A 13,803-nucleotide genomic window follows, 5' to 3' on the forward strand; every position below is an offset into this window, starting at 1 on the left:
AGCCTGATGATTTGGTCCTATGTGAAGTCAGCAAATTTTAAATATTAATTTGCATATGTATTTTACATATGTATCAGAAGCCTGATTATTTAAATACTTACATTTTCATACACAATGTGTTTTCAAATTGGTTTGAGTACATGCAAAACTTGTAAAAGATCTTTTTTCTCCTGCTGAACAAAAACAACAAAAATTAGTCGAAATTGCCTTGGGAAACTTTTATTGGATCAATAATATGAGGAAACAAAAATAGGATTGTCTACCTCAAAGAAGATGCAATGATTGGAGTAGGAAGGAAACTCAAATCTTAGTAACTCAAATTCTAATAACTTCCTCACAGCATTGAGACAGGTGTGGTTTAAAGAGCTCAGAAATATATAAAGGTGGAGACTAGAAAACTTTCCCCTCTGCAAATAAAATAAAAACACAAATGTGAAGTACAATAAAAGTAAAATATTTAGGTTTCAATCAGGATATTTATTCCGTTCTATGTATTGTGTTCTTCTGGCTGGTCACAAGTAGCATTATAATAATCGTACAAAATAAACTATCTTATTATAGCTATAAGATTATCTTGTAGGATTAACTGTGGCCTAAAAGTAAGGAAGCTTCTCATAGAGCTTCAGGTATTAGGATTAGGAATCCACTCTCTCCCAAGACAGAGCCTTTTCTCTCTCCACCACTTAGTATATATGGCAAATAACCAAGTTAACAGAGTTGTCACAACTTTATATCTTGGAAAATAAAAGTTTCAGATTCCAGGTAAATACCTTAATAAAAGATAAAAGGACCTGTGCCTATGAAGGCTACTGGACTAACTTACTCAGATGATACTAGTACCTATAAAGCTCTGCTTTTGGTAAATGGAGATAAATTGCCCATTGGAAGGCTCTGCCTGACAAATCAGTGTACATATCTATTCTAGCCAGTCCTTATAGAGCTAGAGTGCTTGATATAACAATGTATGAAATTATACTCATGAAGAAATTTGTTCTGAAGCAAAGGGAAGAGAAATGCTTAATCATGCATGAGAAGGAAGATGGCATGCCTAATATTTATCTTACTCTTTGTACACCGTTGATTCAACAATATCTTGTAATTAATCAAAACCCCTCTATACCATGGGGAACTCAATCTGGATATTAGTTGGTGCCACATTAAATACCCTCTGGTAGATTGAGACCACACACAACTGATACCTTAATTTACAATGGGAATAGTCCACATAAATCTATAATCTTAGTTCAATTATTTTGCATACACATGTTTCTCAAAAATGCTGCTTTTTTTAAGCTTTGGAACTAAGGGTCATGTAGTGTCTTAGCTTCTTGACTTCTCTGGATGGAAGCAGTAGCAGGAAACTATAGAAAAAGAAAAAATGAGGTGTTTTTTAAATGTTTTAATGTTTCCACGAATTCCATTTGGACATACCATACTTAGCTTATGCTCCACATGTGTACATAATGGGTAGTTTTGTTTCAGTGGAAACAATTGTAAAGAAATGGAATGTTACCTTCAGGTCTAGGTTCAGCATTGGTAAAGTATAATGATGGCCTTGCACAAAAGAAAATAAGAAAATGGTTAACTCAATAAACAGTTACATGCTTAGCATTTAATTTATGGTAAGAATTCCATCAGTTTAATTTGGTGCAATTTAGCTGGGTGGAATGAAATTTCAAATTTTGGGAAGTGTCACAGTATTATACAAAGTGATCTTTGTGAAGGGTGTGGTCAACATGATGTAAATAACAAAGTGAAAGAATAAAATAAAGCTGAACAGTTAACCATACAGCTGTGTGAAAGCCAACATCTGTAACTTACATTAGAATGGCTATGATTCTAGATACAGTAATCTAAAAACTTAAACAAAAAGAGTCTTTTATGAATGCAGAATACCACAGTGGAGAAAAGGCAGAGAAAGGGAGGATGTGAAGGTATCTGTAGATTGTACAGGAAATCTGATCTTGGTCATTTTAGGTGCTTTCCCAGGAGGGTCCTGACACAAATTTTAAATGTTGGCCACAAATTTCAAGGAATGTACACACAGTGTTGCACTACTTGTATCAATATTGTGCATTGCAAAGAGAATACCTCTGTCTTCTAAATGAAGACCAAAGATGCTCATTTTCAACCAATGCTCAGGGAGCAGGGAAGGGGCTAAAATATCTAATTTGTTTTGAGCAAAAATGGCAACAGACTCAATGAACTCAATTAAAGGGGATGAACTCAATTAAAAGGGATGCCTATAGAAAAGCCAGAGTTCCACCTTAGTCTCGCCCACTCTGTTGTCACAAATACCCCATGCACCAGTTAATGGTCGTTCAGTAAGTCAGACTCCTTTACTTACTGAGACAGAGCTAAAGATGCTACCTGGAGGAGAGGGGCCATTTGCCTCTTAACAAATACGGTCTTCTAGGATGCCAACATAGGATTAGATGTTCGAGGCAAGCCTTTATAAAATTCTTGCATACCTTATTGTCATTTAAGGACCACAAATAAACTTGACTTAATATCCAACAGTCAAAATGCAGCCAACTTTTTGGTGGTTTACAACATACCCTATTCAATATCTACCTTAGGTGTAAATACAAATTTCCAAAAAACAAAGAGATTTATGGTTGTACCTGTCTGTGGGTTCTCACTGCTTTGAATTGGTAGCAGTTGTAATGAAGTAGACAATGAACATAAGGTTGTCTTTTCTCTAGTGAGGCCATGAATCTATTTACTCATAGTTCAGTTGCCTGAGAAACACTTCTGGCTTGGAAGGGTGGAGATCTAGGGTTTGAGAGATGGGATGAGCTTCATAGTCCATATGTCCCAGTTTCTTTATTTTCTTTATTTTCTGGATGTGGACAATGGGGGACAATGGTTATGTGGAGCTGTCCATATATATTTGATTGGGGGAAGAATGTACGAACTCCTAACCTGGCTTCCATTTACAAATGCATGTTGAAGGAAGTTGCACTACAATAAACATTGTACTTACCTTTGTTTCAAAGTAAAATTACATTTATCAAGGGGTTATATTATTATTAAATATAATTCTAGCCATGTTTAAGAATTGTGAAACTAGCAGTAATGTTATGACTATTAATAATGGTTAAATTTATGGAATTTGCATGTCTTACTCAATACTCACAACATGAGTCTATTCCAACCACTATTTTTTTTAATGTGGAAATTGTAGCTGAAAAACGTTAATTAAGTTGTATGAAGTCTTAGAGCTAGAGGTGCCTTCACTGGGGTTTATAGGCCATTCTGCCAGCCTCCTCAATATTACAAACTATTATACTTTGTACATGTGGACAAGTAAACAAAGAGGTGTGATGTTTAAACATTGATCGGGCCTGTGTTCATTTTCAGGGACTAAACACAATCGTCGAACAATGTTTCTTGCTCACCCTTAAAAATAGTGAAAATAAAACGTGTATGACCAACTAGTGAAGTCCACCTAAATCAACACTAGTCACAAGTAGTGCAATTATTTATTTATTTTGCTCTAACACTGCCATGAAGACATCTAGGGGGACACAATTCTGCCTTCATGAGGACTGTTCATAACACGTGCTCAACAAATACTCGAATAAATGAATGGTCATGGAATTTAATACTTTTCTAGAATTAGGTGGCAGGAGCATGTGTACAAACATTTATCCAATTTTCATTACTTTGAAGTTTTACTAGATATGATGGTTCATTTTCATCTCAAAAAAATTGATCTCCATTTTCTTTTAAATGCATCTTTCTATAGTGTAAATACTTCATAATATTATTTAAAATTTTCTCAGAACAAAAATAATTTAAATTCCAGCCAATTTGAAAGACTACTTAGGAAGATAATTAGTTTTCAGAGGTAAACAAGTACCCTATTGATATTTGGAATATATAAACTGTGTAGGAATCTCTGGTGTCATTTTGGTTGGAGGAAAACTTAAGGAAAAAAAAAAAAAACTTTGGGTAATAACGCCTTATTCAATTGGGAAATATACAATTTTGCTAGAGGGCAGGAAGGAGTGATCATCATCCAGCCGGAGGCATTATCTCTTGAATTCTTGTAATAGTGACTTGGCTTGCTTAACTTGGGTAGAATTAATTGTCGTGAAGTTATGCTGATCATTTTTTTATCCAGGCACTAGTAAGGACTAGTGCTTAAGTCCTTGGTAGAAGTGAATTCCTGACAATGGCAATGCTTTAGCTCTCTGAGAACCATTTTCTTGTATTTTTCCCCAAATTGCAATCATTTGTAGCATTAATTTGCTATTCTTAATGTCCATCACATAAGCATCTAATCTGACAGACTGATATTAAAATACAATTCAATTACACCAGATAGTTGGAATTAAAAGGCCATTTCATTTGCTAACCCATTACAGCTTAACATAAAACAAAACATACAAAAACTTAACATAAAAATGAAGAGTTAACAAACAACCTTATCTAGACTCCAGTTTCAATACTTTCTTACATAGAGAGAAAAATCCTTAAATTCAGCATGGGTTCCAAATCAAATATGGATTGACTGGCAGCTGAAATGCTAATAAAGTCTGATGAAAAGTAAAATTTCCATAGTTATTATCCAGATTTTGGAACATGATTATACCTGTAAAAAAATCAGAATGAAAATTATTTGTAATTGAAAAAGCGAAAGTCTGGGAGTTTTACATCAAATCGTTGGGCTGATATTTTTAAAATATCTTTCTAAGTCTTTTAAAGAAAGTAAAACATGCAAGGGAATTGATAACTTTTGAATGGAGAATCTTTTCCCCCTTGTTAATTGACTTTGCTTTGGGTTATTTAATCTGATTCAATTATACCAGTTTCTTATACCACAATTAATATGCAATTAGTACAGTAAGCCTTCCTTCCATCCATCTGTCCATCTACCCATCTAACCACACATATACATTTGACATTACTATTGCTGCCAGTTCATACTTTTTAATGATAATATTAGCTAATAGTATTACATACTTACTATTGTTTAACTCTATTCAAAATTATTTACAGTCTTCACCTCTCCTAACCTTCACATCAGCAGGAGGTAGGAGTTAATACTAGCATCATTTTACAGTTGAGAGTAATATATACTAATTGAAATTCCTATGCTTTTTTGTTTTGTTTTGATTTAATTTTGGTTTCTCAGTAATCCTTTCTGAGGCTCAAGTTTTTAAAACTTCATGTAACAGTGAGACAACAGTTGTCAATACTTGAATTACCAGACTGGTCAGGATTAATGTGGTCCTAGTGATCTATGATATGTTAGTTGTAGTATGAAGGTATTATGGAGGACCATTATGGAGAGGAATGAAGAGTTAAAAAGGATTCTTTTATAGACCAGTTATATTAGAAATGTGTTTTTCTTTTACTACTACTATATTTTGCATAAATAGTTCATATTCATACATTTTAATTTCAAAAATTAAGGGAAGCACATATATGTACAAAAGTTCTTTCCAAATAATTACATCATTTTCCTTGAAATTGAACAGAAAAGTCTTTATGGCAATCAGAAATACATGAAACTTGGATCTTATATATCTTCTTTGTGTAGAAACGTATTTTAAGAAACAAAATTATTATTGTAATTATGCAAACCAAATGTTTAACTTTCCATACAGTATTTACACCTTCACATCATCTTATAGCTCAAGAGCTTTGGCCTTTGTCCTGCTAGTGTTGCTACTTTAAGAGAGGGTTTGCTACTCAGGTAGCACTTATTTAACATTTACTTCAAATATTCTGGTTGCAATTATTCTAGTGACACATTTTCTCCAATCGGATTTGGTCATAATCATTGGAGATTTGAGTTGTTAGGGATAATAAACAGCACCTTGCTTTTTTCCCCACCCTGGATAAAAGTAAAATGTGTTCTCACCCTGCAGGCAGTGTTCCTCTTTACATGATATCCTCCAAGATGATGAGTTCTAATCCCGAGGAAGACCCTTTGGACACTTTTCTCCAGTACATTGAGGATATGGGGATGAAGGCCTATGATGGCTTGGTTATTCAGAATGCATCAGATATTGCGCGAGAGAACGATCGCTTGAGAAATGAAACTAACCTGGCCTATTTGAAAGAGAAGAATGAAAAACGCCGAAGACAAGAAGAAGCAATAAAACGGTAAATATAAATAAAATTATTTCGAGTTTTGTGCACACAAGAAAGTCCATGAGGGCTGTTAAGGCTGTGATGTTGTCACTTGATCAGAAAAGGTCTTTCAGAGTCAGTTAGACCTGGCGAGAGTATATGAAAGTGAACCCTCAACTATAACAAAAACACTACCCACCCTGCCAATATCATCCTTAGTTAACAACAGTTATTTCCTTATGTGTGTGCATATGCAGCTACAGACGGGACGGGGAAAAATTCAGTTTCCTCTGAACAAAAGCTTATGCTCAATAACCTCTTGGCAAAGGCGCAAGGGAAAACACAAACCCTTCAATAGCCCAAGTTTGATGAAAATCCCTACCTTTAATGGCCTTTGATTATAGTTCTTACCTTTAAATAGAGCTCATCTTCTTTCTAGATTATGGCCAAGACACATCAATAATTATACTTATGTGAGCCTCTGAAAGCAAGTAGAATCCTCACGGTGTGCTCTCCCTACACAGAATTTTATGGCTGTTAAATTTCTTGTTTGGTACCAAGTGCCACAAGTTTGTTCAGACGGAATTACTTTTATGATGCAAAACCTACCAGCTACTAGCTGATGAGCCCCAGAGGGTGGCCTTCCAAATTGAGGTTAAATTTCCTAGAGTGCTAACACCAAAAGAAGAATGCATATCTTTTGATTTTTTAAAAAGAATGTCACAATGTTTTCAGTTTGCAAGTGTGTGTGACTTCTGGTGGTACAGGGAGACACCTGTGTCAGATGGAATCCTGTTTCTTCAATAAAGTTCATTCACTAAAATCCAGAATATAGGGACTTAATCTATATCAATTAGCTTGATATCTGAATAATAATAATATGAAAGACATTTTGATGGTTAATTGGGAGATTTTCCATCTAATCAGGCATTAATACTTTTACTTATCATCTCTGAACGCTATGATATTTAAAAAACCAAAATATTATCTTAAAATGAATTATTCATGCTTCTAAAGAAGCTAGGTAAGATCACACTACTCCAATAATTTAATTAAAAATAACTATATGGAGAGAGAGAGATGATTTGAAAGCAAAAAGCTAGAAATAGAAAGAAATGGTGTACATGATTGTTTTAAAAGAGAACTCTTTTTTCTCCGGACTATTAAAATGAAAATATATTATCAGGTATAAAAATTGCATAATTGATCAACATTTTCACAATTGCATGTATTTATATTTAAAGTCAATTAATTTATTGTTGAGGACTATGTTATTTTGATTTCTAACCAATTTTAACTGGTATCACAATTCTTTTCTAGAGTGTATAAATGTCTTTTTAGGATATTTTTTTCTTCTGTGAAGTATTTTTGATGGACTTTTTTTGTGTGTGAGCATTTAACTTTAGTTTTATGAGTCTGAGTTTTCTAAAATTCAAAATACAAAGGATGACCTACATGTTTTTGAAAGTAACTTCAAAACGCTGAAGTCTGAAGTTTGTAATCTTGGCATTACAACTCAATAATAAATCCTTTTCTGTAAGTATATAAATAAAATTATTTTCTGGATCATTCCATTAGCTTTTACAGAACACCCAAAGTGTGCTTATCACTGTACTACTATCTTCTGTATTTCATTAACAAGCTTCAGTAGGTTTCTACTTAAAGATTCATAGTTATTAAGACAACAAAAATGGCTAATTTTTAGGTGGTTAGCTGTCAAGTCTTCAAAAAGGGGCATAACCTCAGAGGACTAAAGTCCAAGGGACTTAGGAACAGGCATTTAGGTAGATGGAGACACAGCAAAACCCTGTCATTACATAGTAAGTGAGGTCTAAGTAATCCATTTATGTGAACTTTGAGTTGATTCCTGCTAGTCTGATAAAGCAATATTTTTCAAAACTATGTTAATAGCATAAAAGTAAAGATAATTCAAATCACACATTGAATCGAAGAAGTCCCATATTATCTGGAGACTTTCACGTCTACTCACCCCATAAGCAGAAGATAAAATTTTAGTCCTACTTGAGAATAGAGCAAAAGAGAGAAGTACATCATTTTGTTGTGTCCTAACTGCTGAGGGATAATGTTGGTTTGCATTGGGATGGTAGTGGTAAAGGTGGTGTAAAATAATAAATTTATGGGCACCATTTGAATTTTCTGATTGATGAGATGCAGTAGTTGAGCAAGAGAGAAAAAAATTAATTAGAGGTGGCTCTCAGGTTTGTTCTGTTGTTGTTTTCTACTTTATTTTGTTTCTGCCTAGGCTAGCAGAAGGATGTTTCCATTTAATGCAATGGCAAAGACTAAAAGGGGAGCAAGTTTAGGATAAGTGATGGCAGGACAGGAGCTCAGCTTTGGTATGACGATTTTATGAAGCCTTTTAAATGTCCAAGTGGAGGTGATGGAGGCCGTTGAGTAAAGAATCTGGAAGCTACGCTAGAGTTCCAAGCCGAAGGTACAAATATGAGAGTTGTAGTCTATAGATTTCACCATCATGAGCCGATATGAGGATAACTAGGACTTAAATTTAAATAGAGATGATAAAAGAACCCAGGATTGCCCCCTGGAGGCACCTGATTACTCATATGATAGGTGGAAGAATTCAGTAAGAACAGTTAGTGAGAGGGGAGAACCACAAAGGAGTGTGATGCCTTAGGTGAAGTGTCAAAAGCGATTAAAGAAGAGAGAGACATTTGGCTGATACATCAAATATGTTGAAGCCTGAGAACTGACCATTGCTTTTTACCACATTTGTATTATTAATAAGAACAATTTCATTGAAGGGCCAGGAACAAAACTGAATAGGATTGTGTTCACAAGATAATGAAAATAAAGGATTTGAACAGAATATAAATAATTATTTATAAATAACATACGTATTATTTATAAATATTTATAATTTATAATTATATTTATAATTTATAAATATTTATAATTTATATTTATAATTTATATTTATAATATTTATAATTATATTTATAATTTATATTTATATATAATTTATATAATTTATATTTATAATATAATATAAATATATTTATATATAGTTTATATTTATATATAATTTATATATAAAAATATATTTATATATATTTATTTATATGTATATTTATATTTATATATATATTTATAATTATATTTATATAATTTATATTTATAAATTTATATTTATAATATTTATAATTATATTTATAATTTATAAATATTTATAATTTATAAATAATACGTATGTTATATTATCATTTATAACTGCAACCTCTGCCTCCCAGGTTCGAGCAATTCTCCTGCCTCAGCCTCCCGAGTAGCTGGGACTAGAGGCATGCACCACTATGCCCAGCTAATTTTTGTAATTTTAGTAGAGATGAGGTTTTGCTATGTTGGCCAAGATGGTCTTGATCTCTTGACCTCACGATCCGCCTGCCTCAGCCTCCCAAAGTGCTGGGATTACAGGCGTGAGCCACCGTACCCAACTTTTTTTTTTTTAAATAAAAATTTTGTTCCCGTAAGAAGGGAGAAAATTAGCATATTTAAAATGTGGGTGCGAATGATTACTGCAGAAGGAGAAATATTGATGACTTAGAGAAAGGGAAAAGTTACTGTTAGAGAGTCCTTGGGTAGGTAGGAAGGGAGGTGTCTAGAACATTCTAGATGGAGCACGGACTGCTCAGCCCTGGTAAGAGGACAGATGCCACGTTATGTGGATGAATGTATCATGAATGAATGAAAGACTAAAAACTGGCATGAAAAGTTCCCAAACCTGGTTGTCTAAAGTCAATACATAGATTTAAATCAGGAGCCAAATTATGGAGATAAAATTTGTGAAAAACCATCAGAGCAGCTAAGAATAGCTAGTAGAAAAAGAAACAGAAAGGTAGAATTAAAGAACAGTCCTTTCTCCCTGTTTCTCCAAAAGCTTCAGTACAGTTAAAGCTGCCAAGTGGAGAAGAGCTGGAGCCTTGGGTCTAGGACAAGCTCTAGTGGGAAAATAGTGAGCTAGGAAACTAAACCAAGATGGAAGCCTGTTCCATGCCTGTGCTGCGGAGGCACAGAGGAATTACTTCCATCAGGACACACTCAGACCTCACCTCAAAGACGATCACAGGCAGAGATTCAGATGGCAGCAGGAACCCTGACCAGGTGCACATATGGGAGACAGTCATTTGTGGGCCATGCCCCAAACCTGGTGAGGTCAATCATATCCCAAACATTATTTTATTACTGTCCTCACAGTAAGCACATGCACTAGGATTTGAAAAATGTGTATGTGTCTTGCTAACTAGAATTTTCCTTTCTTTCCTACTTTCCCTCCCCCAACATGTTTTTCTAGAATTTTAATTTAAAATACGAATATCTCTGGAGGGGGCAGAATACTAGTAAAGTTTTCTAGTTGTTGAGATTTCTCAAGTGTCTTTCTTTTCCAAAATCAGGACCCACGTACGGTGTGAGGACAGAGATAGTATCTGGATAGGTAAGGGAGGAAGTTGGAGAGAGAAGAGTGAAACAGGCCCAACAAATAATGATAGGACAGGATGAGGAGGCTAAAGTCTTTAACCTCCTTATGATAGACTGGCTGTGGAATCTCAAATGATCTAGTCTCAGTACTCATGGTAACGTCCACATTCAATTTTATTTCATTCATATGGTGACTGGATATCTCGGAGTTCTGACAATTTAGAAAGAATAACAGTCTTTCATTCTTTTCTCAAACTACAGTTTTGGAATTGCTGCCATGTTCTTAATAGAAAAATGTGTTTTTAGTATTTTGAGAAAGTCCATAGCAAGTCGCTAGTCACACTGGCATTTTGGGATTCCAGGGATGGTGAAAGATAGAGGACCAACATCTAAACCTAACACATGTTTTAATATTTTTAGCATGCAATTTACATTGAGTAGAGAGAATTCAATGAGGCATTAATAAACATAGTCTAATTACTTAAAATTATGTAACATATCTGCTTGATGCCTTTTAAAAATATACCGCAGTTTAGTATGTAGAATATACATGCTGAAAATCTAAAGATGGGGCATGTTTGACCTTGAAAAGGCATTGATGATAATTCTCTGTGAAATATGCCAGTTGCAATTTCAGAAACATGCAGACTGCCAAGGATTGCTTAAAAAATGGAAATAGGATTTCATATGATTGACCTTCTGGATCACATATGTGCTGAAATGCCTTTTGTGCTGATGCTGGGAAGCTTAAAACACTGAGCTCTTAGAAAAAGAATATCCTCATCACTTTCTCAGTGTTCTAAGTCACTTAGGCTTTCTGAGCCCAATTCCTTATTTTTAAACTAACTTGAGCACCTTGTCACTATTAACTTTCTTGTACCTTCACTTCCATTTCTCAAATGGGATTTTACTCAAAAGTCTGGCTGGGTGAAAAAATATCAAATAAAAAGCGATGCTCTTAGTGTTTTTCCTAACAGCTTCAAATAACATTTGGTGAAAAAGAGAAAAAGACTTAAAGGAAACAAGTTAATGGAGAATAAAAAATTATTTTAGTAGCTCATCTTTTCTGCTATTTTAAATCCTAATGGCTTTGTGCAGGCACTGTTAAATGAGATTTACTTTTATTATGAAAAACCTATAAGAAAACAAACACACAAAACCTATAGCTTCACAAAAATGAGTTCCCTTCAGACGGGTTGCAAAATTCCAGTTTATCATGTGATTGAGAGAAAAGGACTCCGTCTCAAAAAAAAAAAAAAAAAAAAGAAACAGGAAGGGTAGTCATGTATTGAACCATCGACATGTTCAGGAACCAGCCAGTGAGAAGAAGGCAAGTGACTGACTAGAACAGAGTCCAGCCACAAACTTCCCTTAAGGCAGTACCTGGGTGTACCTGTGAACCCCTTGCTGGAAGTTGACTATTTACAGGCCACCAAGTGTAGGCCATCAAGTGACGATATCCCCTGAGAAGGACAGGCAATCCAAAGATAATCTGATATGCCAAATGCACAAAAAGTCCCTTCAAACAAAGTTTTCTTTCTGAACTCTGAAACTGGTTCTTGCACTGTCTCATTTTGCTATTAGCTATAGTATTTTAAAAACAATATAGGAAACATCCTTTAAATTAAAAGCAACAAGAAAAGCTGTTCCCAGTACATGTCTTTCTGAGCATCGTATCTCCCATAGGTAAGGGTAGGATTTCTTTTTTTCTAATCAAACAAATGCTACATTAGTTAAATTTTCCTAAACATTGTGAATCTGGAAGACAGCTCTCGACTTTAGCAAAGTGGTTCTGACACAAAGGACTACTTAGGCTGATTAGGAATGTCTCCGTTCCCTGTGGATGCCCTCGAGGGATCTATATGAGGTTATATTTCCTCTTTAAAAGTGACAGAAATGGAATTAGATTACTTACAGCTCCTTTAAAAAAATACATGCAATTGCATATTATTATATATACTTGAAAGCTATCTATATTTGAAAGAGTCATTATTTCTGTTACTCAAAAAGAACCACTAAAGTCCATCCTTTGGACCATGAAGAAAAATAAAGCAAAAATATTTGTTTTTAGATATATTAGAAATCTAATATCTCTAAAGAAAATATTTGTTTTTCCTTTACTAGCACATTGCTACACAAAAGGCAAATGGTGATGACATCCAAGTTTTGAATTGGTTAATATTTTAAATGACCACTTTACCCAAAGACATAATTACACAGAGTGCTCTTATTAGAGAAATGTTAACAGTTACATAAATCCTCTTTAGATAGTAATGGCTTCTGGGAACATACCCATGATTTGTGGCAGTAGACTTTGTGGAAATAGCATCTATTGACGTGCATTTTTGTGAATGATATACCCACTCATTGCACCATGAATAGCTATTTTGATCACGAGTAGCTAATATTATTAGGTTTGTTTTAATTGGAGGCATGTAGAAAAATGAGATACCCTATTTCTACATGAAAAGGAGTGTTTAAGCCCCATTGCACAGGTGGAGTGAACATGGTTAAACAAAGGTTTGGAAACACACTATCAACTTTAAGAAATACTCCACCAGCTTGCCTAAGAGTATTTAGGAATACTCTACAGGGAGCACAGAAATACTGTGTAACTAACCTATGCTTTGAGCAACACACAAACACACACACACACACACACACACACAAGCCCTCAGCCATCCTTCTATCTAGAATTAAACTCAAATCTGTAGCATGTCAGGGTCTTGCTGGAATGAGTCAGCTGATCTGATCTGATGTGAATTTCTGACCTAATTTTGCTGTAGGACTTAGTGCTCAGGCAGAGAAAACAAGGTTAATGTGTTGATAACGGGTGAGATTAAACAGCAGCCAGTATCTTAATAACCCTCTCTAATTTCAGCTTCCTCTTGTGTTTGTGATTAATTTGAATCACTTTTCTATTAATCATTTCAGGGGACCACAAGCTGCTTTGCTTGTTTTTATGTAAAAATCATGCATCCAGATTTTCTTCTTCAAAGCTAAACAAGATATTCATATATGGGAGTAATTTTGGTTAAAAAAAATCAAATGCATGGGCAAGTTTTTTATTCCTCAAACCATACGATTAGACCAGAAAAATTCTTTATTGAGCCAGATGTTTAATCTGCAAGGATGATTCTAAATGAATTAATTTATGATAGGTGTTCTATTTTTTTTTTTTTTTTCAGTGCTCATGGGGAAAGTTAATCTAAGGAGTCCCCTTATACAAGTCAAAATGGCGTCTGTCCTGCTTGCCTATTGTTT

General features: G+C 34.4%; 1 protein-coding gene across 2 annotated transcripts in view; it reads left to right on the forward strand.

Moving 5' to 3' along the window:
* The window catches only part of NYAP2 (neuronal tyrosine-phosphorylated phosphoinositide-3-kinase adaptor 2), a 295,147-nt gene that overhangs the window by 2,464 nt on the left and 278,880 nt on the right, over positions 1–13,803 (forward strand). For both annotated transcript variants that reach the window (XM_015111043.3, NM_001194144.3), the window contains 1 exon segment: positions 5,883–6,120. In XM_015111043.3, coding sequence (XP_014966529.1) covers positions 5,900–6,120 — 221 coding nt within the window. In that variant the 5' untranslated portion in view covers positions 5,883–5,899.

This window comes from Macaca mulatta, chromosome 12, assembly GCF_049350105.2.
Source record: "Macaca mulatta isolate MMU2019108-1 chromosome 12, T2T-MMU8v2.0, whole genome shotgun sequence".
Taxonomy (NCBI): domain Eukaryota; kingdom Metazoa; phylum Chordata; class Mammalia; order Primates; family Cercopithecidae; genus Macaca; species Macaca mulatta.